The sequence below is a fragment of the Lepidochelys olivacea genome (genome assembly GCF_965140295.1).
Source record: "Lepidochelys olivacea isolate rLepOli2 genome assembly, chromosome: 3".
NCBI lineage: Eukaryota > Metazoa > Chordata > Testudines > Cheloniidae > Lepidochelys > Lepidochelys olivacea.
This window is the reverse complement of record NC_140413.1, coordinates 85,834,559-85,858,832: the sequence shown is the minus strand read 5'-3', so window position 1 is coordinate 85,858,832 and position 24,274 is coordinate 85,834,559. Positions and strand designations below refer to the sequence as shown.

At 42.9% G+C, this 24,274-nt stretch overlaps 1 protein-coding gene across 1 annotated transcript in view; it reads left to right on the top strand.

Annotated features, from left to right (window-relative positions):
* Positions 1-11,164: 11,164 nt before the first annotated feature.
* Positions 11,165-24,274, top strand: part of CDK19 (cyclin dependent kinase 19) — a 217,847-nt gene continuing 204,737 nt past the window's right edge. The window contains 1 exon segment of the mRNA XM_084623122.1: positions 11,165-11,460. Within this exon segment, the coding sequence (XP_084479248.1) occupies positions 11,333-11,460 (128 nt within the window). The 5' untranslated portion in view covers positions 11,165-11,332.

Here is a 24,274-nt window from a genome sequence, read left to right as displayed (position 1 = left end):
GCCCGTATTTGTCAAAGCCAGAGAAAAGGACATTGTGGTAACTAAGGCTATGTCTACACGGCAAATTACTTCGGTCTAATTTACGTCACTCAGGAGTGTGAATAATGCACACCCCTGAGTGACGTGTTATACCAACCTAAACGCCAGTGTAGAAAGTGCTATATGATCAGGGGAGCTTCTCCCACCAACATAGCTACCACCTCTCATGGAGGCAGGAATTATTAAGCCTATGGGAGAGCTCTCTCCTGTCGACTTAGAACGTATTCACCAAAAGCACTACAGCAGTGCAGCTGCATCAGTGCAGCTGTGTCCATGTGCAGCAGGTAATGGAGGCTGGGGGAGACTAAGCCTCCTGAAACCTCCTCTAATGCTCCCCGCCACAGCCCTGGGGGGCTCACCTGGACTGCTCTGGGTGCCAGTGGGCCAGCCCAGGTTCAGGGCTGGTCCGGGTGCCAGCTGAGGTGCGGGGCTGCGCCAGCAGACTGACTGGTAGTGGGGAGGGGTCTTGGGTGGAAGTGGCAGGGCAGGGGCCTAGCCTCCCTGAATGAGGGGTGCATGCGCCGCCCATGGCTGTGCCGCTGTAGCTGCTGTAGTGTAGATATAGCCTGAGATAATGAGGTCCTTAATAATGAGATCATGAGAGTTTCAGTTGTGTGGATGGATAGGAAAGGCAGTATTTTAGATTTTTTTCTGCATAAGATTTGACCTAGATTGACACAACCATGATGTGAGGATTTAGAGAGAATGCAAAGTTGAATGTTCTGGGCTTGAGAGACAGGGATGGAGGTGTTGTACATTCCCTGAGAAAAGAGGGATTGGAGGATTAAGAGTTCTGTTTTGGCCATGAGTATAAGCTAATGGCTGCAGGTGCACAAGGAAATGTCAGAGACAGGCTGAGGCTTCAGTTTGGATAGAAAGAGACAGGTATAGAATAGATGTGGATCTATGAGCTCTCCGCATAGAAATGAGTTGAATTTGCAGATTAGTTTATGTAGACATAAGGTATAGAGGGTAAAGAGAAGGGGGACCATAGTGAAGCCTTCTGCCCCCCACCCTTCCCCAAATGTTGGAGTGGGGAAACAAGAGGATCTGAAGACCATACTGAAGAAGTGATTAGAGATGCAGAAGGAGGACCAGGAGAGGACTGAGTCATGGACGCCAAGGGAGAATAAGATATCAAAAGAACACCATCAGTGGTATCAAAGACAGCTGACAGGTTGAGGTGAGTGAAGATGGAGTACTGGTTCTGAGTTTAAAAGCTTTAGTGAGGCATTTCATTGGAGTGCAAGGGGTAGAAGCTAGATTGGAAAGGGTCTAGGATGGATTTGGAATGAGGAAACAGATAAAAGGGAGAGAGATGTCAGTTGGAGAGAAAAGTGGTTCAAGGGTGGCATGATTTAAGATGGGAGAGACTGAAGCATGCTTGTATTATGAGGAGAGAGAACCAGGGAAGAGCTGGAGGTTAAGGAGAAGGATAAAGGAGGAGATAAGAGTGGGTGCAACAGAGATCAGGAGGTGGGATGGGGTTAATGAAGATGCTAGAGGACAAGAGCAGACAAACTTCTGTATCAGTGACAGGGAAAAATGAGTTGTAGGAGGGGAAGGGAAGGTGAGGAAAAGGCGAAGGGCTTGTTGCATTTTTGTCAATTTTTCTCAGAAGAAACTGGTGAAATACTGTCAGAAAAGTGGAGGCAGGAGGAGGTGGGGAGTGTTTGAAAAGAGAAACAAAGATGATAAAAAAGACAGCTGGGATTTCAAATGGGAGATAAATTATGGTGGAGAAGTTGGAGTTGCTTAGTTAGGAAGATGACAGAAGTTTAGGATGGGGAAAAATGTGAGAAATGGGAAATACTGAAGCATTATTTTGACCACAGAGGGTAACTCTATAGTGGTTTTATTTTTATTAACACTTTTATTAACACTTCTGAAGTATGTAATTTTATTTAATTATATTGGTTAACATTGGATTGATACCTCTCACTGGGCAAGACAGCAATGTAGCAGCTCAAGATCAGGCCTTATGGATTTTTATTTATTGGTATCTACAAATAAATCCCGGCTGAGGACAGCATCCACCATTAGAGAAGCTTGCATAGTGAGAAGGCAGGCTATCAGACAATTCTGATTCACAAGCACTTGGAGCTATGGCAGAAGCAAAGCTGACTCATGTACCTTTCTAAAAAAAAATGATCATGTTAGAATAATTATGGTCCCCCTTTGCCACTTCAGATACAAGCTTCTTGTCACGACTTTTATAGCCCTTTATGATTGCCGTACCAATCAGGTGCAGGATTTGAATCCAAACACTTACCACTATACAAAATTCGATTTAGAGGTTCCAATTAAGACAAATTTCTTCTACTTACCTTAGCCCCAAACACTAAGTCATGGAGGCCTCCAAACAAGGGAGAGAAGCTTCAAAATAAGCAGAAAAACATTTCAAAAATTAATAAAGTATTTAAAATATTTGAGAGCTCAAAGTAATTTAGTCTCTAAAACTTCAACACTTAGTTTTCACGATGTCTGTTTGAGTGTTGGATCATATTAAAGAAGTTCTGTATTAAAATCACAAATGAGTTTGATTCCCCAGAGTTTAAATTCCAGGGTATTACTAATTAAGAGGTCTCTTGGTTTTTGGTACTGTTTCTCTCCCTCTATGTGTGAAACTTGCAAGCTGCTAATTGTGTTAGTACATTCTAAGACAGAGTCTGTTCTCAAAGCAATTCACAGAGAGAGAGACTCAAAACAATACTCGAACAACAGAAACAGCACCCAGAGACTCCCCGCCCTTTTGTTGTATTAACCATTGTGATTAAAATAGAGATAGAGGATGTATGTGGATGGATGCTTGGTGTGGATAATAACTGAATGATCAGGGAGGTGCCAGCCTAAGAATCCAGTGTCCATTGGCTGAAGAAGGCGTCAAGTGGAAATAACCAGAGGACCCCCCCCCCGCGGAGGGCAGACTGGAATCCACCCAACAGCCTCAAGAATGGGAGAACCAAAGAACAAGATAACATCTTGGAGCCATCAGGAATGTGCTATCTGCTGATTGATTCAGCAACAGCATGATGAAGCAATTCCCATAGACTGGCATAGGAAGAAATTCCTATAAAAATAGACTCTAAAAAGTGAGAACTTTGGGGGTCTGATTCTGCAAACCAACTTCCAGGAGCATCAGATGAGCATCTGACAAGGCCCTGCTCCCTCCTCATGTCCAGGCCACCTGGCCAGTGACTTGGCATGAGCAACTCTAAGGCTGGTAACTATGATAACAACCTTGCAGAACCTGTGTGTGGGTGTGTGTGTGTGTGTTTGAATGAATGAATGTGAGAATAAATATGAGATTGAATGGAATGTTATAGCTATAACTAACTGCTTACTATGATTCTTTCTGTATTCACAATAAATGTGGTATTTTGCCTTTTTCCCTTTAATAAGATCCTGCTGGTTTTTATTTTATTGGTACAACATTTTGGTGGAGAATTGCGAAAGGGGGAATATTGGTAAAAAACCTCAGTTATTGTAAATATTGGTGTGCACACCGCCAGCTCTAGTGAGCTAGGCATTTCTATTAGGTTAACCAGACCTGCTGGCCTCCGAGAAGGTAGCAGGGGACCTGCTGGCCTCCGAGAAGGTAGCAGGAAAAACAGATTAAACCAGACCTGCTGGCCTCCGAGAAGGTAGTAGGGAAAACAGATTAAACCAGACCTGCTGGCCTCCGAGAAGGTAGCAGGGGACCTGCTGGCCTCCGAGAAGGTAGCAGGAAAAACAGATTAAACCAGACCTGCTGGCCTCCGAGAAGGTAGCAGGGGACCTGCTGGCCTCCGAGAAGGTAGTAGGGAAAACAGATTAAACCAGACCTGCTGGCCTCCGAGAAGGTAGCAGGGGACCTGCTGGCCTCCGAGAGGGTAGCAGGGGACCTGCTGGCCTCCGAGAAGGTAGCAGGGAAGAACAGGTTAACCGGACCTGCTGGCCTCCGAGAAGACAGCAGGGAGAAACAGGTTAACCGGACCTGCTGGCCTCCGAGAAGGTAGCAGGAAAAACAGATTAAACCAGACCTGCTGGCCTCCGAGAAGGTAGCAGGGGACCTGCTGGCCTCCGAGAGGGTAGCAGGGGACCTGCTGGCCTCCGAGAAGGTAGCAGGGAAGAACAGGTTAACCGGACCTGCTGGCCTCCGAGAAGGCAGCAGGGAGAAACAGGTTAACCGGACCTGCTGGCCTCCGAGAAGGTAGCAGGGAGAAATAGGTTAACTGGACCTGCTGGCCTCTGGGAAGGTAGCAGGGGACCTGCTGGCCTCCGGGAAGGTAGCAGGGGAAAAACGCATAGATTAAGCTATGATTTCAGAATCTAGGCTGTGTCACTTGCTAAGTAATACCAGCAGTGACAAAGAGATTGAAATATCCATGTTAAGATGTTTAAAAGAAAACAGGGTAAGCCAGTACCAGAGGGAGGAATGGAGTCAGAAGGAACTCCAACCTTACCTTTTGTTAAAGAAATTACACCTTTTAAACAAATCCTTCAAAAATGTGGGCACAGTCCTTGGACTAAACAAGCCCTAGCTGATGTCTGCACTATTTCGGACTTAGAGGATAGATTGGCTCAGTATATCCTCATATACAAACCTTCTAGTGCTGCCAAAAGAGATGCAGCAGCAATTTGGTTGTTGTGGGAGGCATGTAAGGGTTCTTCCCTCCGCTTGTCTTCATGTAAAGAGGAAAAGGCACAAATGGAAAAGGGAGCAGACAATTGGAAGGTGCTGGCTACAAATACCCAAAGCCAGCTGAAAATAGTGAAAGAGGCACTCCAGGAATACAAAAAGAGTGAAAAAGTTAACTCTGCAGAGGCTGGAGGGAGGCAGATAAAGGGGGAGAAGGTCCTATGTACGGCACCCCCAGGCATAATTACAAAGAGAAAAGAGAGTAAAAAAAAAAAAAAAAGTTAACTCTGCAGAGGCTGGAGGGAATTAAGCAGTTAAACTTTGTATTTCACCCAAACAACTTTTAACCGAAAATGTTAAAAAGGAAAAGTGTTAGAGCATTCTTGGTTTCTTTGCAGCCATTCTGAAAGAAAAATGGGCCCTTTTCCAAAGGAATGTCTGTAAATTAGCCAGGCAAAAATAAACTATCTGATTAAAATCATTTGACTGGACAATTTAGTCAAATTTGCTAAAAGAACATAAGAGGGTTCTATTGGAACTTAACTGCCTCAAATGTATAAAGGGAATGTAAGATGTAAAAAACAGAGCAGTGTGGAAGGGATGTTAAGGAAAAGAAAATGTGTATGTATCTGTGTGTGTGTAAATATGTAAAGTTCTAAGGACCAGTTAGTTTTGTTTTTGTTTTAAATAATGCCACTAAAAATCCATTTGACTCTTTAATTCAAAGTTGCAAAACTGACAGACCTTTTTGCTAGACACAGGTAATTAGTGTTGTTTGGCTTTGGGATTTGGCATTTAACCCTTAAAAGGTAACTCAATGCTTTACAAAATTTAAAATGTTTTTAAGTTGTGGCTGCAGCAGGGCAGTCAAAATCAGGAGACTATAAAAAAAAATTTGGATTCTTTTTGTTTGTTTTTTGTTTGTTTTTGTAACAAAATAGCAGATGAGAGTTGTAGTAAAAAAAAAAAAATTAAAAAAGACAGTGCCTCTCTGAAGCAACAGCGGGGGTGAGGTGCACAAAACAAAAAGGAGCAATGTTAGAAACACTGAGTCTTAAAATGGCTCTGAGTAATCAGACTGTCACTTTGATAAAGGTACATGAAAACTCTGTAAGCAAAAAAAGAAATAGTGACACCTTATGTAAAAATGGATCTGGATAATGTTATAGAAGTTAAACTATGGAAGGAATGTGCATTTGCCCCAGAACATGTGCAGGGTATATTGTAGAAGGGGCAAAAGAAATGCAAACATACCATGCTACTTAATTAAAATGCTATTAGGGCTCCAAAGGGAGCCACAATAGGTTGGGTTTTCTTTTTCAGATTGCTGTGTGTTTTGGAAGCAGAAGTTAACAGTAATCAAAACTCTGGTGAAAGTTGATTGTGTCCCTTTTAAGATAGAGTCTCTGAGCTGCTGATGGCTTTAAATCCAAAAGCAGGAAGTTTCTGTGAAAATGCAAATTACCTAAATGATAAAGGAAGGAAAGAACTAGCAGCACAAAGGATCTGCAGATAAAGGACATACCTGGTCAGCAAACAAATTGTCTAAATAAAAGGCATGGGATAACAAGATAATTTTAATACATTTAATGATAATAAGTATCCCTGTAACAACGTATAGTGTGTATGATTTTTGGAAAAATCCTTTAAGGTCGTATGGTAATGATGCTTCTCAGTTATTACCTGTAAATACAACTTAAAGCTTAACACAGCAGGAAAAACATTATAAACTTGGTCTGCTGTATAAGAAGGAAAACTCAGGGATTTAATGACTAAACAGTGGGTTAATTTCCCCATAACCCTTAAAAGATAAAAGCCTTTGAAACCTGGCCTGCCTATAGAACAAAAACAGGAAAATATGGGGGCAATTTCTCTGTTTTGCCTGCAATCAGCAAGGGTATTTGTAAAAGAAATATTTTAAGCAATAATCTGCCACCCCAAAAGGGGTAGAAACATGTTCTTTTTGTCTTTCAGAAAATCAGGAAAAGCTGCCAGCTGAAAAGCAACCCAATACCATGAATCTACTGTCACAATAGAAATTGTGTTCTATGTTTTGTCTTGTGTTTTGTGTTGTTGCTCGCACTGTTGTGTGTTTAAAAAAAAAATACTGAAGACCTGCAGGAACTTAAAAATAAATTAAGCTTTCTGTCCCAGCTACAGGACAGCCTGATACAAAAACAAGTACATGCCAATGTAGACTTGGTCCAAATTGGTCTGGGTAACCTAAAAGGCCAATGGAATCTTTAGTAATGGCTTAATACTACCACATGGCTTATCCATAAGAAAAAAAAAAATTAGAAATAGGAAACTACACAGCCATAGCTATGGGATGCACTGAAATGCAGATACTTGCACTAGCTACTTTGGAACACAAAATGTTCTGGGTCATATTGGGAAATATTAAGGGTTTGATGCATTTGTTAAAAAAGAAAGAGATCATTGTTTGACACTTATCAATATGAATGGATGCAATATGTTTCCACTATTGTAAACCAGACTTGTTAATGGGAGAAATTGTTGTCAAAATTGCACACCAACAGTCCCTGGAGGCAAAGGTATTGAAGGTTAACCCACTCCCCATATTACACATGGGATCCTTTTGGCTACCCTGGACCTTGAGCCAGTGGGCTGGGGAGGGAGGGAAGCTATTGGACACTAGAGGTTGTACCGAATGGACTCCTCAAAAGTGGGTGTGCCTCACCTTGCCTGTTGCCCCAGAACCTTGTAGTAAAGATACATCACTAGGATCATGTATGTGGCATGAATTGGAATCACAAACTCACAGTACTTTCTCTTGAATAGGTTACATAGAAAGTGACACTGACGATTATAAATCTTAGTGTCAAAAGGGGGATTATGTTGGATCATATTAAAGAAGTTCTGTATTAAAATCACAAATGAGTTTGATTCCCCAGAGTTTAAATTCCAGGGTATTACTAATTAAGAGGTCTCTTGGTTTTTGGTACTGTTTCTCTCCCTCTATGTGTGAAACTTGCAAGCTGCTAATTGTGTTAGTACATTCTAAGACAGAGTCTGTTCTCAAAGCAATTCACAGAGAGAGAGACTCAAAACAATACTCGAACAACAGAAACAGCACCCAGAGACTCCCCGCCCTTTTGTTGTATTAACCATTGTGATTAAAATAGAGATAGAGGATGTATGTGGATGGATGCTTGGTGTGGATAATAACTGAATGATCAGGGAGGTGCCAGCCTAAGAATCCAGTGTCCATTGGCTGAAGAAGGCGTCAAGTGGAAATAACCAGAGGACCCCCCCCCCCGCGGAGGGCAGACTGGAATCCACCCAACAGCCTCAAGAATGGGAGAACCAAAGAACAAGATAACATCTTGGAGCCATCAGGAATGTGCTATCTGCTGATTGATTCAGCAACAGCATGATGAAGCAATTCCCATAGACTGGCATAGGAAGAAATTCCTATAAAAATAGACTCTAAAAAGTGAGAACTTTGGGGGTCTGATTCTGCAAACCAACTTCCAGGAGCATCAGATGAGCATCTGACAAGGCCCTGCTCCCTCCTCATGTCCAGGCCACCTGGCCAGTGACTTGGCATGAGCAACTCTAAGGCTGGTAACTATGATAACAACCTTGCAGAACCTGTGTGTGGGTGTGTGTGTGTGTGTTTGAATGAATGAATGTGAGAATAAATATGAGATTGAATGGAATGTTATAGCTATAACTAACTGCTTACTATGATTCTTTCTGTATTCACAATAAATGTGGTATTTTGCCTTTTTCCCTTTAATAAGATCCTGCTGGTTTTTATTTTATTGGTACAACATGAGGACTCCTTTGTAGGCCCAATATATTTAGGACTGATATTGGCCTGGTTATGAAGTTATGTTTTCACATTGTTTAGAATTCACTGACAATACAAAGGCACCAAAAAGCTCACATCAAGACTCAGGTCCATACCTTGCTACATGAGTAACAAGAAAACAGGCCCTCCCCAGAGAACTCAGTCTTTGTTTATAATAATCAGCAACAAGTAGATTCATTGAACAAAGGATATTTCTGGGATGACAAGGTAAAAGTAAAACAAGTATGTTTTGCATATTAGCCAATAGTCTGAGTTTACCACCTGCCATGCCTAGCCAACATCACCTGTCAGTGTTTTGTAGGTGTCATGGCAGAAGTGAGTTGAGGATAAGGTGGCAGCTTTATTGATTTGATGGGAAGTTTTTTCCATGCATAATGGAAGAATTGATAATAGAGGTTTACATTGTTGATAGAGCAAAGTCCTTATGGCACTGATTTTCAGTTAAAAAAAAGCCAAAATGGCTTCTCCTTTAAAAAAAAAAAAAGGTTATATGTGACCATATATCACTAAAATTCTGAGAACAGCTTGAAACATATGTCTACCCTATGTAGCCTGTATCGCTATAATTAGGGCCCTACCAAATTCACAGTGCATTTTGGTCAATTTCATGATTTCAGATATTTAAATCTGAAATTTCATGGTGTTGTTATTATAGAGATCCTGACTCAAAAAAGGGTATGCAGGGGGGGGTCACAAGGTTATTGTAGGGGGAGCATGGTATTGCGACCCTTACTTCTGCGCTGTTGCTGGCAGTGGCATTGCCTTCCTAGCTGGGCAGCCGGAGAGCATCAGCTGCTGCCCAGGAGCCCAGCTTGGAAGGCAGTGCCAGTGCCAGGAGCAGTGCAAAAGTAAGGATGGCCTGGTACGGTATTGCGACTGTTACTTCTGTGCTGCTGCCTTCAGAGCTGGGTCCCCTGCCAGCGGCTACCACTCTCCAGCCACCCAGCTTTCAAGGCAGTTCAGAAGTAAGGGTGGCAATACCACGATCCTCCTCCAATAACCTTGCAATCCCCTACCTTTTGGGTCAGGACCCCCAGTTTAAGTAATGCTTGTCTCCCCTGTGGAATCTTTATTTTATAGGGTAAAAGCACACAGAAGACCAGATTCCATGGTCTGTGATGCATTTTTTACAGCTGTAAATTTGGTAGGGCCCTAGGTATAACTATGCTCGCATAGCCCTGTAATGTAGATGCAACCTGTAACAACAGATTTGTTGTAGGAACATCACGTGCCTGAATGACACTGGTTATTTCGCAAAAAGAAAAGGAGGACTTATGGCACCTTAGAGACTAACAAATTTATTTGAGCATAAGCTTTCGTGAGCTACAGCTCACTTCTGAAAACTGGTTATTTTGACAGACCTCATTTTCTGTCAACATAGCTGTGCCTACAGTGGGGTTTTTGTCAGCATAGCTATGGATATCAGTGGTGTAGTTTTTTTGCACCTCTAACTGAAGTAGCTATTCCAACCCAACTTAAATGTACACCAAGGATGTAACCCTTCTCTTGATAATCATGCTTAAGACGGATTTAAGACTACATGATTCCTCTTACAGAGTAGTAGCCTCTTGGGGATGTTGTCAGGTCGATGGTGAGTCAGGAGTGCACATGGTGTCTCACTCCCACCGCCATGGGCTGGCCGGCCATATAGGTTCACCTCTGTGAAGCGAGTTCTGGGCAAACCTTTGGTTTTGCAACACTTCCTTAAGCCATGGTTCTGCCCTAGTGCAATGTCAGCGTGCAATGCAGGATTTAGTGGACACCTTCAGATCTCTTGTCCTCTTGGTCTGGTCGGGAAGGAAACTAAAGCGTTACCCAGCCGGGCCTCTTCTGCCCGCACTTTATTGGGGGCCGAGGGTGACAGACCCGCCCCGCTCTGCTGCAAAGGGGGTGTGTGGGGGGCGGGGGCGGGGGCTACACAGGGAGGGGCAGCTCTCTCCGCCTCTGACCCCTCGGGGGAAGGACAGATGGACCCCCCAGCTCCATCCCCTCCGCAACCGCTCGGAGCCGTCACCTGCCCCGTCCAGGCAACACCACCCTGCGAGGCACGAGGCCGGGCCGAGGGCAGCCGCGCAACACAGAAGGCAGCTCCCGCTCCGCGCTGCCACGGCCCCGGCCGCTCTGTCCACAGCAGCTCCGCCCCAGCAGCGCGTGCCAGGGCCCCTGACTGACGAGCAGGGCAGCCATTCCCGCCTATGCCCGTGGCCCAAGGAGCGAATGGGTGGGGTTAGCCTGGGCCAATCGGGAAGAAAGGTGAGGGGGAAGGCGGGGCCACCGCTTGAGTGGCAGCTCACGAGATAAACAAGTTCCAGGCAGCACCAGAGTCCTTCCCATTCCCCCCGCCCCCCCCCCAGCCGAAGGGCTGAGGCGGCAGCTGCGGCGCAGGCATGGAGCACGGTCTCCCTACGAACCCCCACCTCATGCAGCCGCTGCTCCCCCTCAGCCGGGCAAAGTGAAGAGTCAGCAACTTCCCAGCGCCTGCTGAAACGCTCAACAGCCCAGGGAGACCAGAGCGCAGGCGCTGACAGGGACAGGGTGTTAAGGGACATGCTGGGAAATGTAGTTCGCCCACCGCCGCCTGCCGCCAGGGGCCCTCGGACCCCTGCCGCCAGCTGTACTACCAGTCCCAGAATGCTCCGCGCGACGCTGCGAGCCGCCCCAGTTGAAGCGGGTGGCGGCGGAGGGGAGCAAAAAAAAAAAAAAAAAACCCACACAACAACAAAAAACAAAAAAAAAAACACACCGCAACCCAAAACAAGGAAATGGTGCAGGGAGGGGGTTCCCGGCGCTGGGGGCGCTGATCCCGCCGCGCCCCCCTCCCCCATGGGTGAGCCATGGATTACGAGTTCAAATCCAAGCTGGCGGCCGAGCGCGAGCGGGTGGAGGATCTGTTCGAGTACGAGGGCTGCAAAGTGGGGAGAGGCACCTATGGGCACGTCTACAAAGCGCGGCGCAAGGACGGGTAAGAGGGGAGGCGGCGCTGGCACGGAACGGGGGCTCCTGGCTCGGTCCCCCGGCTCTCCTGGGGCGGCGGGGAGCCGGGGGCGGCCGCGGTGCCGTGAGTCCCTGGGTGTGCTCCCCCCCCCGCCCGCCGCGGCTCCCGGGGCACCATCTCGACCCCGCAGCTTCGCGCCGTGGGGTGGGCGCGGGGGAGGCTGCGGTTGTCGGTGGCCCCTGGGGGCAGGGGCTGGCGGTGACAGCGGGGCTGGGCGGGGCTGGCTGCCGCGCCCCCCGCCAGTGGGAATTCCCAGAAATCCCCGCCTGCCCCACATATACAGGGGAGCGCGGCTTGCGGGGAATCGGTAGTTGTGCGGCGAGTCCGGGTGCGAAGGGGGAGCTGGCGGGGGGTGGGTGTGTGTGTGTGTGGACGACATAGGACAAGGGGCGTGTGAAGGTGGGGTTGGCTTTGGGGGGGACAGTGGGAGGGAGAGAGCCAGGGTGTAGAGGTGGGGGGCAGTGGGAGGGAGGGGACAATTCTGGGGTGAAGATGGGGGTTGGTTGTGGGAGGGGGACAGCCCTGGGGTGAAAGTGGGGAGTGTGTGTGTGTTGGTGGGTGAGCAGTATCAGGGAGATTGGGGAGAGCCCTTGTGCATGTGTGTGGGGGGTGGTAGGAGGGGGGTGTGGGGGAGTCAGGGTGTCCTGATTGGGGTAAGGGCTTGAGGATGACCTGTGGTAGCCTTGGTAGTAAAGTATGTGTGTGTGTGTCCCTTTCTCCCTGCAAAAGATGGGCACCAGCAATTTTCTGCCCCATGCTCCACCCAGTAACTTTACTGTTTCACTTGAAGTCATGAGGGATGGTGAGGCAAAGGGAAAAATAGGCTAAATAACCTAACTCTTGAAAAAGTTTTGTAAACATTGTATTAAAGTAGAAAATCCAGCTTTCAAAAAACGTATTTACAAAACATGACTTTGTGTGGAGGTGGTGGTGAGATGCAGGTGCAACTCCACTGATTGGTACATCCGGGCTTCATATAGCTCATAAATGTGCTAATTAAGCACTTATGTTCAGGGCCCCAAGCAGGCCCTGAGTGTTTTAGCAAAAAAAAAAAGACAAAGCTAACAAACAACCCCGTTCCACACAAATAAACCAAATTAAAGAGTATTCTGGGTATATTCATGCTAGCCAGTGTGTTCTGTATGGGCTGAGTGGAGGTCTCTGTCAAGTGTTGCGTCAAATATCTTATTTTGTTTTTGAATAAATATTTTCATCCCCAACCTCAGAATTGTTAAGGATATGAAATTTATTAGTTGCTCAGTAATGTGGTGGTGGTAAGTGTCCCTTATCCATTTTGTGATACATTTAATAGCACAGTCTAGTACAAATTGAGTGAAGTGGTGCTAAAAAGTTAGGTTTTCTTGTTGTCCTAGTGAGGTAATTCAGTATGTCTACTAAATGTGTGAGGTTTTTAAATATGGAAAATCCCCTAGGGGTATTGTGTGCTACCTGAACACAGAAGGTGCCAATGCTTCATCAAAATTATTTTTAAAATCCAAAAGAATGACCTGCTGTGAATGCTTCTACTTTTCCAATCACTACTGTGTAGAACTGTGCTGTAGTTTCTAATAAGTCTGGTAATTGTTAGATGTTAGCCCTGGCTGGGATGATTTAGTTGGGGATTGGTACTGCTTTGAGCAGGGGGGTTGGACTAGATGACCTCTTGAGGTCCCTTGCAACCTTGATATTCTATGATCCATACTACCTGATAGCTAGGCCGAGAATGAGATGTTCTGCTCTCCTTCCTATTATGCTGCACGGGTGGGATTGTAGTGCCCTAGCTAGCTGTTACTATTCCTTGCTCATCTCATTTCATTGTATTGCAATTCTGTGATTAAAACTTAGCTGTATCTAAGGTTTTAAAAAATCAAATGTTGATGCACACTTCAGACAGCATGAATATTTGCTGGAGAATATAATTCTAAACACCTCATTCAAATCACTCAGACCTATAGGAACATAGGATAGTGTTCAGTGTTTTTTTTTTTTTTTAAACAAAACTATTTTGTGTGTGTGTGTGTGTGTGTATAAGGGTGTATTTACAGAGCTGCTCTGTACACATTCAGTTTTTAAAGACACTTGTAAGTTCTTATCTTTCCACGGATGACTAATTCTATGTAGACTTCCATCAGTATAGTCAAGTGGAGTTTTGGAAAAGCAACAGGATGTTAAAAATACAAACTGATTATCATTTAAATTCCATTATCACTTTACAAAGGAATGACTGTGAACACAAAGTGGTTAGAGTTCTGTCCAGTGCAGTGCTGTGGAGGGCAATCTGTATTGGGTTCAGTTTTAACACATTCCTCTGTGATCTCCTGGTACAGGTAAATAGCTTGTTAGAGTAATCTAAATTTGCAAGTTTCAGAGTAACAGCCGTGTTAGTCTGTATTCGCAAAAAGAAAAGGAGTACTTGTGGCACCTTAGAGACTAACCAATTTATTTGAGCATAAGCTTTCATGAGCTACAGATCACAGTATGGATCCAATGAAGTGAGCTGTAGCTCACGAAAGCTTATGCTCAAATAAATTGGTTAGTCTCTAAGGTGCCACAAGTACTCCTTTTCTTTTTGCTAAATTTGCAAGACACATTAAGGCTACGTCTACACTAGAGAGCTTACAGTGGCACCAATGCAGCTGCACCACTGTAAGACCTCTCGTGTAGCGCTTTGTGCCGTTAGGAGAAAGTTCTTCTGTGAACATAATGAAACCACCTCCAACGAGCAGCGGTAGCTGTGTCGGTGGAAGAAGCTCTCCCACTGACATAGAGCTGTGCACACTGCCACTTACAGCAGAGAAACTCGTGTCACGTGGGGTGGTGTTGGTGTTTTGTTCACACCCCTGAGTGGAGCGACATAAGTTTTGCCAACATAAGTGGTAGGGTAGACGTGGTCTAAGTTAGTAGGGTATAATGCTGAGGCTAGACTAATAGTTGAGAGACTGAGGACTGGCCCAAGTCCACGACTGGGAGTCAGAAAATCTGATTCCAGCTCCAAAGCTGACTGCTGTAGCCTTCAGCATAAAGTCTAGTTAATTTCAAAAAGAGAATTAAAAGGAGTTCCAGTTACTACAGGTGACCCTGAGCTCCCCTGATAATTTTGGTGATTTTACAATTACATTTTCCTTTTTTATGGCTCTTCTCACCCTTGTTACTGCGTGAAAAATCTTTGGAAACAATAAGAAATAATAGTTTAACTGACTATACTCACAGTGCTGTCAAACACATCAGGTAAACTGAAAAAATCTTTGTTATAATAATCCTTTGAGTTACTTGTAAGAGTTGGTTCCCCCCCAAGTATAATTTTTCTGTCTTAAACTTAAAAGTTGTTTGTGCACTTTCAGTTTTTCCATTTGTAAAATGGGGATATTGCTCGTATACTTTAAATGGGTGTTGGAAAGATTATAAGGGACTTGTACCTAGAGTCATTAAAATGTTAGAAATATTGGCAGGAAATAAAATGAGACTGAACTTCAAACAATGGTAGCTAATACATCTGTGTGAGAAATGATCCAAAAACTACACTGGACACGAGAAAGAGGAACTGGAAAGAGATGATGATGAAAAGGACTTAAAGGTGATAGTGGACAGTAATATGTTGCCAAAAATGCCAATCAGGGTGGATAAAAATCAATGATTTAAAAAAATAATAAAAAAATCGGATTTTTTTTGATAAAATGCTTTTTGAGGGAAAAAATCTATCTAAAGATAGTTTTAATTAAAATACATTATAGCTCAAAGATATCTCATAATGGAATAGGGATTATAAATTCTAATTCTATAGTATGAGACAATATAGTCATGTAATGTTTAAGAAAAGTTTTGTAAATGAGTTCCAATAGTTCATGGATTAGGGACCCAATCTTATAGAGTTCCAGGGGCTTCTGTATAGATTATTTAGGTTATTCTTTCTATCTACCCAACAGGATTCAGTGCTCAGTCTAGAAGATACCATCAGAGATGCTTAGTTTTGCAGTTCTCAAACTGTGGATTTGTGTCTCTAGAGATAACATGCTTGTTAACAGCAAAAATGTTTTAAATAAATAAATAAATGATATATCGAGGTGAGAAATAAACCTCAACCCAATTGTCCCTCTTTAATTTTGTGTACACAGAGTCAATCCCTTACCTCTCTCTCAAAGTGCAAAGTTTCAAAAAGTACAATGAATAGAAGATTGTTGGGGGCGGAATAGATCTGAACAAGGAGAAGAAGTCTGGAGATAAATGTGAGAAGGGAGTGACGGGCATTAGAAACAAAAGTGAAACTGAGCAGCATATTCCTGTAGTCTTGAAGTCTTTCTGAGTGTAGCCTTCATTGCTTTGAGATCTACCATACCATTCTCTCACTAGAAGGGAAAACCTGTAATGGCAGCAGGCTGTAAAAGAGACCTGGTTTGGGAATAAGAACCATTCAAGAAATATATGTTTGCTGATGATGTTTTAAAGAAAGTCACACCAGTGAACTGAAGTCACTTAACCACTTGGATTCAGAGACTGTTGAAGTGATCATCTCACTTTTAACAGCAGTAGCTTCTTCTACTGGTATAGAAAGAATGTTTTCTTCCTTTGGACTAATTCATTCCAAATTGAGAAATCGTTTGGGACCTGAAAAAGCAGGAAAGCTTGTTTTTCTTTTCCAGATTATGAACAAACAGGAAAATGAAGGTGAAGACGACTGAGTTAGCTGCAAAGCCAACATTTTAAGTTTCTCATGTTGACCTGGCTGACAGTCAATTTAATTTTTTATAAATATTTCATTTAACTATTTTAGTTAAAAACAATTTTAATAAAAACAAAGCTGATTTAAAAAAAACTGTATTAACTAAAATTCAAAAATTCATATGCTTGTTTTGTTAAAATATATGTTTGCTGTTGAAGGAAAAAAAAATCCAGAATACATAATGTTGTTTTAGTTAAACACAACAATTTAAATGTCTGTCTGGTGATTTCTCCTCCTAATACAGCATGGCAAGAATATCCTCCAAATATTAATGATTAACCTGTTGAACTTGAGATAGTTCACCTCCCAATGACTTCATAAATATCTGCTTCAATTAGCTTTGGTAAATGAAACAACCAAACAATCATTCATTTTCTGATAGAGCTGTAAAACTAATCTGAAAAGTTTTTAAAATAAATCACTTGAAAAATGTATAGTGTGTACCTTCTAAAAATGAAACCTACATCTATCTCTGAGTTGTGAAGAATATGTATTAAGGTTATAATAACCAACAAGAATGCACTTTTATGTAGAAATCCATGATTAAATTGAATCTTCCTGACTAGTGATTTAAATTATGATTTAAATCAAATTCACCCGGATGCCAATATCACTTCTGGGCTGCATATCCAGAAGCTTCACTTTGTGGAGTATGGAGGTGATCGTTGACCCTTTCTGTATGGTACTAGTCAGAGAGTCCACAACAGGAATTTGTTGTACAGTTTTAAGGTACCGCAGTACTAGAGATGTTGTCAGATGATCAAAAGTAATTTGAAGAGCAGCCAAAATGACTAAGGGACTGGAGTGACTGATTTATGGACAAAACTAACTAAAATATCTTCATAGAGAGAATGTACTCACTGCAACTAGATGTAGAGTCCTCTTGTCTGGCTACAGAAGGAGGAGTTTTCTTAAGGAATTGTGAGGAGAGGGAAGGGGAACTCCCCTTTGCACCATCCACTTTGTTCAGTGAAGTGGCAGGTCCAGGTGTGGGGAAATCCTAGCCTTACATCCTAGCCTTGGGTGGGGTGGGATTTATATCCTGTGCACTGCAGTAGCAACATGTTCTATCTCAGACCAGCAACAGTTGGCCCATGCCCATACTCATTATAGAAGAAAGATGGTTCAAGGGTAAACAGGAGTTGGAACAGATTTTTTTGGGCGGCATCCCCTGAGGAAGTTGGGGGAAAGGGGCTTGGGACTCCTAATGTCTGGTTGTGAGAATTCCCAGGGTACAATCTGTACTGTTGAACAGCAGTGTTCCCTCAGTTCTCCAACCTGGGGTGCCTTTTACACAGCTTTGCTGAGACAGCGATCGCTCATGGCCTGATCTCACTGTCGCTTCAGCTTGCAAATTACTCCCAGCTATACCGCCAGGGTGCTACAGCCAGCCACCCTTGAATTACACTGCAAAGGAATACCAGCAAATTTGCCGACCCAGACTTCCCTCAGAAATGTGTGTCATATACTGCTCAGCCCTCTCCTGGACAATACAAGCTCCTATAAAGTCTATCATTTTTTTTAATAGAAAATGATATGCATAAATCCTGTTATGTTCAGTGGAGTTTCCCAAACACTTCAGTGCAAGCACACTGGTTTAGATAAAACAATGAAACAAGTTTATTAACTATAAGAAGATAGATTTTAACTGATTACAAGTAAAGAGGCATAAAAGTCAGAATTGGTTACAAAGAAATAAAAGGTAGAACTCAACTAACGCCTAACCTAACAAGCTAAGTGAATTCAAAGCAAAAATCTCTCACTACAGTAATTCCTCGCTTAAAGTTGTAGTTATGTTCCTGAAAAATGCGACTTTAAGTGAAACGATGTTAAGCGAATCCAATTTCTCCATAAGAATTAATGTAAATGGGGGTGGGGGATGTTTGGGTTTCAGGGAAATTTTTTTCACCAGACAAAACTATATACACACACCCACACACACACACACAGAGTATAAATTTTAAACAAACAATTTAATACTGTACACAGCTATGATGATTGTGAAGCTTGGTTGAGGTGGTGAAGTCAAAGGGTGAGATATTTTCCAGGGAATGCCTTACTGCTAAATGATGAACTAGCTTTTGGCTGAGCCCTCAAGGGTTAACTCGTTGTTAATGTAGCCTCACACTCTACAAGGCAGCACAAATGGAGGGAGGGGAGATAGCATGGCAGACAGAGACAGAGGCACAAACCCTGTGTGAGAGAGAGATGTGCATTGCCTCTTTATGTACACTGACCCCACTCTAAGTAAACTGTCTTTTTAAGTAGATCAGCAAGTTGAGATAGCAGCTGCTGCTGCCAGGAAGCTCCCTCCCTCCTGAGCCCTGTCATGTCCCCCCGCCCCATGGAGATGGGGTGGAGGAGCAGGGGGAGGGGAAACCCTGACATTAATCCCCTTCTCTTCCCCCCCGCCCCTGCATAGCAAGCAGGAGGCTCCCGGGAGCAGCTCCAAGGCAGAGGGCAGGAGCAGCACATGGCAGTGGGAGGAGGGACAGCTGAACTGCCAACAATTGATAGCCTGCTGGGCGGCTGTCCCACAGGGAACTTAGGGGGGCTGCTGGTCCACCCTGGTTCCAAGCCCCCACCAGCTAGCTCCAACGGGCTGCTCTTCCTGCAAGCAGTGGACAAAGCAGGTGGCTGCCAAACGACGTTATAAGGGAGCATTGCACAACTTTAAATGAGCATGTTCCCTAATTGATCAGCAACGTAACAACGAAACAACATTAATCAGGACGTCTTTAAGTGACTTACTGTACATTCGAGCAGTCTTAGTGGTGGAATTCCTTTCTTCCAGGATCCCTCCCCAGTCCAGTGATGCCTCCTTTGTCCTTTAATTGTTGTCAATGCCATGAGTAGAGATGAAGGGAGAGATGATTTGGGGCATCTGTTCCCCATTATTTATAGGAATAATCCAGTTTCCAGCCAATGGCAGCTGTGGGGGTGGCACTCAGGGTGGAGGCAGAGTGTAGAACTTCCCTGATCGCACTTGCACCTAGGAGCTCCAGGGACATGCTGGTTGCTTCCGGGAGCTGTGCAGCACCAAGGCAAGCAGGGAATCTGCCTTAGCCCCGCTGCACTAAATGGCTGTTTTAATGGCCGGGTCAGCAGTGCTGACTGGAGTTGTCAAGGTACCTTTTCGAGTGGGTGTTCCGGTCAAAAACTGGACACCTAGCAACCCTAGACTTCTCTAAAGTCATACCACAAGTTACAGAAGAGCTGGGAATTAAGTCAGACGGCTCAATTCACCCACATACGTCCTACTCAATGGCTTGTGCTGCTTGTCTTCTGACGTGTTGAATGTGCAATGCCATGTACTTTATCATAGTAAAATTTCTTGTGTTGCTGCATGAAGTATATTATTTGACTTAGCATGGTAAGTGTAGAGCACTACTGTTGGTTTCTTAGCTTGAAGCAGAACCTGAAAATTTGTCACTATAATTTATGTAATTAAAAAGAAAAAAAACTCCATATACCCCCATAACAAGCAACACATACAAATTAAATGAATCTGTACAACTTGCTAGTTGCAAAACACACTGAAAAATCATGAAATAAGAATTATGTAGTTAGTGTTGTCATGATTGATAACTGTGAATGAAATGACATGACATAGCTGGAGATGATGAAGTGGCTCTACTTTCCAACAGGACAAAGTGAATGGTGATGGATACTTGCTGCTCTTTCCTTAAGGCTCTCATGTGCAGAGTTTTTTAGGGATGTATCATGCCTCCCCCTTCTTCAATGTCTGAGACCTCTTAAAGATGTGAGGTGCTCTGGGCTCTGCTGCCCACGCTATGCAAATACCACACCATTATATATCATTTTCCACTGCATCCAGTGCCACTACAAAGGTGGTGATGTGCTTGTAGGATTTGAAGGGGAAACCAGATGAATCTAGATGACAAGAGTAGGAGACAAGATAAGAAACAGTTAAGGGTTTTTGTCATGGGAGTAGAGAAAACTGGACTGATAGCATAAGAGGGCCAATTTTCATAACCTATTGAAGAAAAACTGGCAAGATTTAGTGATTGACTTACTGAAGAGAGAGAAGGGGGGCCCACAAGGAATGGATAAGTTACCAACCCCTTGCACAAGGAGGACAGTGGATGTTAGAGAGGGGAGAAAGAAAAGAATGTTTGGGAGGAAATATTAGTTCATTTTTGCTATGTTAAGTTTTAAACTGGTGACAACTGAATATCAGGAAAGGTGTTTGAGAAGCAAGACTGAATGGGGGTTGTCAGGAGCTGAATAGTCTTTCCATAACCTCTCCTTTATTTCCACACTCCCCTCCTCCTTCAATTATAACTTAAACACTGAATGGGAAAATGAATCATGTAAAGAAAAAACAATTGTAAACTTTGTTTTCTACTTCCCAAAGATGTATCTTCTCTTGACCTTGCTTGCTGGCATTCAGGAATTGAAACAAAACCAGCATTTTTTAATATCTCAGGTTTCGCCTTGGATGAAACAAAGTAGTAATTAAACTGAAAAGATTGTTTCAAATAGTGATGTATTTGACTGAAAGAATGCTGAATCCACTTCAGGACAGTTGTTTTCACAAAAGAATTACCAAACAGAAGGAGGGCAGTGTGGATACCAACAGCTCCCTTGGCTCTAGGTTGACCTAAATTAAGTCAATCTAATTCTGTAGTGTAGACAAACCCTAAGCCATCCTTATAAATTTACTTCTGGTTGTATCCCTATCTCTGATAGGTTAAAAGGGTACTATTAGTGGCAATCTAATACATTTTTAAAATTTATAGTAATTTTAGGTAAGTCCCTGTCCTAACTCTTGTGGTTTTAAGATGTCATCTTATTTTTTTTTAACTTTTCTCTCATATTGGTGTGTGAAATATCCCAGGGCCGAATGGTGAAGTTGAGTATCTATAAAGTGTCGTTAAATGAAAAGTAAATAAATTGAAAACTAAAGATTTTAAAAGATTAGAGAAATAAACTTTGTGTTTCTAAAAATAGTAGGCAAAAATTTCACAAGCAAGGTCTTCACTACAGACTTGTATCAGTATAACTACATTGCTCAGGGGTGTGAAAATCCACAACCAAGCAACCTTAACTCTTCCCCATAGGGAAACAATGGGAGAAAAGTTTTAATGTTTTTAAAAATCAGTTTAATCTATTATGGGACAACAAGCAGTTATATGATTGTTATATAATTTGGGATAATTGCAACATATTCTCCAGTATTTTTATCCTAAATAGTAATATATATTCTTAACCTTAACTCCATCTTAATGTAGTTTTTCATCTGGGCATTTAGGAATGAAGGTAAAAGTATTTTAAATAGTATACTGCGCATGTATAGTATCATAGTCTTTTGACAGTGCATGATAGTGATGCTTCAATTGCATACATCAATAATAATTTCTAGCTGTAGCATGCTTAGTTATCTACCTTAATATGGTCGCTCCCTTTCTCACATTCTCCCTTTTCATGCTGCTCTGACAGGTTGCATAGCCTGACAGACAAAGCAAAAATTGAGTTCTGAAAGTGGATCTACAGCTCATCATCTTGAAATACAGATACACTTTTATAAGAGATCTTAGTTCCTCAGCTTTTAAGCTGATCAACTTGCTTAATTCCAAGTACTTTGTTCTAAACTTTAACATCCAAAATACTGCCCATAAAAAGAGCAATGCAGGTGAACTTCCTAAAATAGTACCCTTTGCTTAACTTGTGCAGGCAGAGAACAAAGAGCTCAGATCAGCTTACTTGTTCTGTATGCAATAATTTGGCTTCAATAGTGAATAATCAGAATACTGCAAAGCACAATGTTGATATGATTCTAGTGTTCTGTTGTCCAGAATGCTAGTGTAATAGGCTAAAAATATTACTCTGAGTGTTGGTATTTAGAATATAGCACTTACTCTGAATGAGTAGTTCATGTAAATAGAATAGTTTTAGCTAATATTGGAGACTAATAATGGCATGTTACCGTGCATGATGACCTGCATTAATTGTGTATTAGATAGACTTTAGACCAGACTAGGGAATTATTTTTATATCTGTTCAGTCGGCTGTGCTATGCAACGCAAACTGAATATGCTTCAATCAGGGGTACTGTAACTGCATTTCAAAAGTCCTTACCATGATGATGTTGAATAAAAGCTCTTATTTTTCTAGAAGAATGAAGGAAAGTTACAGCTCTGCCTGAGTTGTTCTTGTCATCTGACACCAGGCTGCTGTCTTGGAACCAAGCTTAGGATCCTGCATGCTTCACGCCTCCTGAATCTGAGTAGCATCTGAGGCCAGACTACAAGACAGGCACACTCCTGGGGTTACAGACTCCTGCCTAGTACCCATTCTTAGGATGTGGGGCCCAGTTCTTCTAAGCCACAAGATCAGTGCCTAGTTGCTTAAGACCACAAGACCCCCAAGTCTCCCAATAGTGTAAGCCTGCCCTCCCCAGAGCATCACCCTTGTGAGTGCTCTAGTTTATGATTTAACTTATCAGGCTACTTGACAGTTAAAGCAAGGAACATGCAGACTTTGCAAAAGAATGTCTTAACTATACACACTTTCCTCATAGAAATGTACAAGAGTTAGCTCCCCTTTCCCTCTTACAGGCTTGTGGCATAGATGGTTATTTCAGCTAATAAATCATTAACCAGTCAATAGTCTTGGTTGGTAGCCTCCATTGTTCTGCTAGGGCAAGGCTATTCAATTGTTGATAGTCCTTGATGTTCCTATTTCAGTTTCTTAGACATTGTCTATTTTCTGCCATGTGCAGAAGATTTTAATACACACAGAAGGTCATAGTCAGCAATAGGGTTCATTAACTCACATGGAATTCATAAATTTACATAAATTCCCCAAACTGTCAGTGCTAGTTTCAGTGTAAATAATGCAGTTTCTGGACTCCTTGATGCAAGAAGTCATATTAAGATCTTTTGCAATGCAATTATTTCTGATTCCACCATGTTCAGTATGCCTGAGTTGTCAGTTATTGTTCACTTTTCATATTGGATTCAGTCAGTATCCAGGATAACTGCTTGTAAACTTCACTTGAACTTTTAGGAAAGGATGGGATCATAATCTGCTTAGTAAGAACAATCTTGCAAGTATCTCTTTGAAACGGAGAAACCATTGGGCTTTTTGGTGCTAGTGTCATGAGACTCTCAGGTGTGAAGTCCCACTCTTGAATTAGTCTGATTCCTGGTGATGACCAGGAGGGAACCCAGCGGTGGCTCAGAAGAAATGATTTTGTAGCAACAGGACACTGAGCAGCAGCAGTAGCTGGAGGAGCTCCTGCAGGATAAATGAGAGAAAGAATGGTGTCATCACATGGCAAAGATCTTGTTAGAGAATTTTGCAGCTCTGAGAATAATCCCCCCCTGCCCCAAAATTGAAATGCATCTTGTGACCCAAACTAGTGCTTCAGTGGATTGTCAGGGATTAAGTAATGTCCTTGTAGCCTTTCATGTTGATTAAGGCTCAATCATTACTTAGTCCTGACAAATTTGGCACCAGTCATTTGCTGGCACAATTGTTTGAAATAGTCATCCAAGCGTAGGAGGAAGTGGAGTTACCAGTTTTTCTCTATACTGCCTCATCTAGTGAACATCCTAGAATTCCCTCTCTGCTCTTTGCCATATCCCCTCTCTCTATGTCTCACATATTATTCCTTCCCAGTCTTCACTAGTGCCCCTGGATCACTCCATAAATAAGCAAACCAAGTGTGGTTTTCTAGCTCCAGGTCCCAATCTGACAAACTATAGGTAGTCCAAATACTTCTTGACACCCATTCCTTGAACATTACGGTCTGTTTCAATCTTCTAGTAATTTGACCTAGATAATATGAGCCTTATTAGAGGGAGGATAGGTTTTACTTGAAACCTCAGATATTTTAATCATGACCAGTTGCTGGTAGCTACATGGCTCCCATGGGCCTACATACATTCCCAAAGTAAAATTGCATGTATTTAGGGGTGAAGCCCTGATTTGATGTCTCGGACTTGCCATGACCTGCCTTTGAGAACAGAGAGGTCCAGACTCCTGAGAGTCTTTGTTTCTCTTAGTGTCCCCTGTTCAACTTCTCCAGTTTTTTAA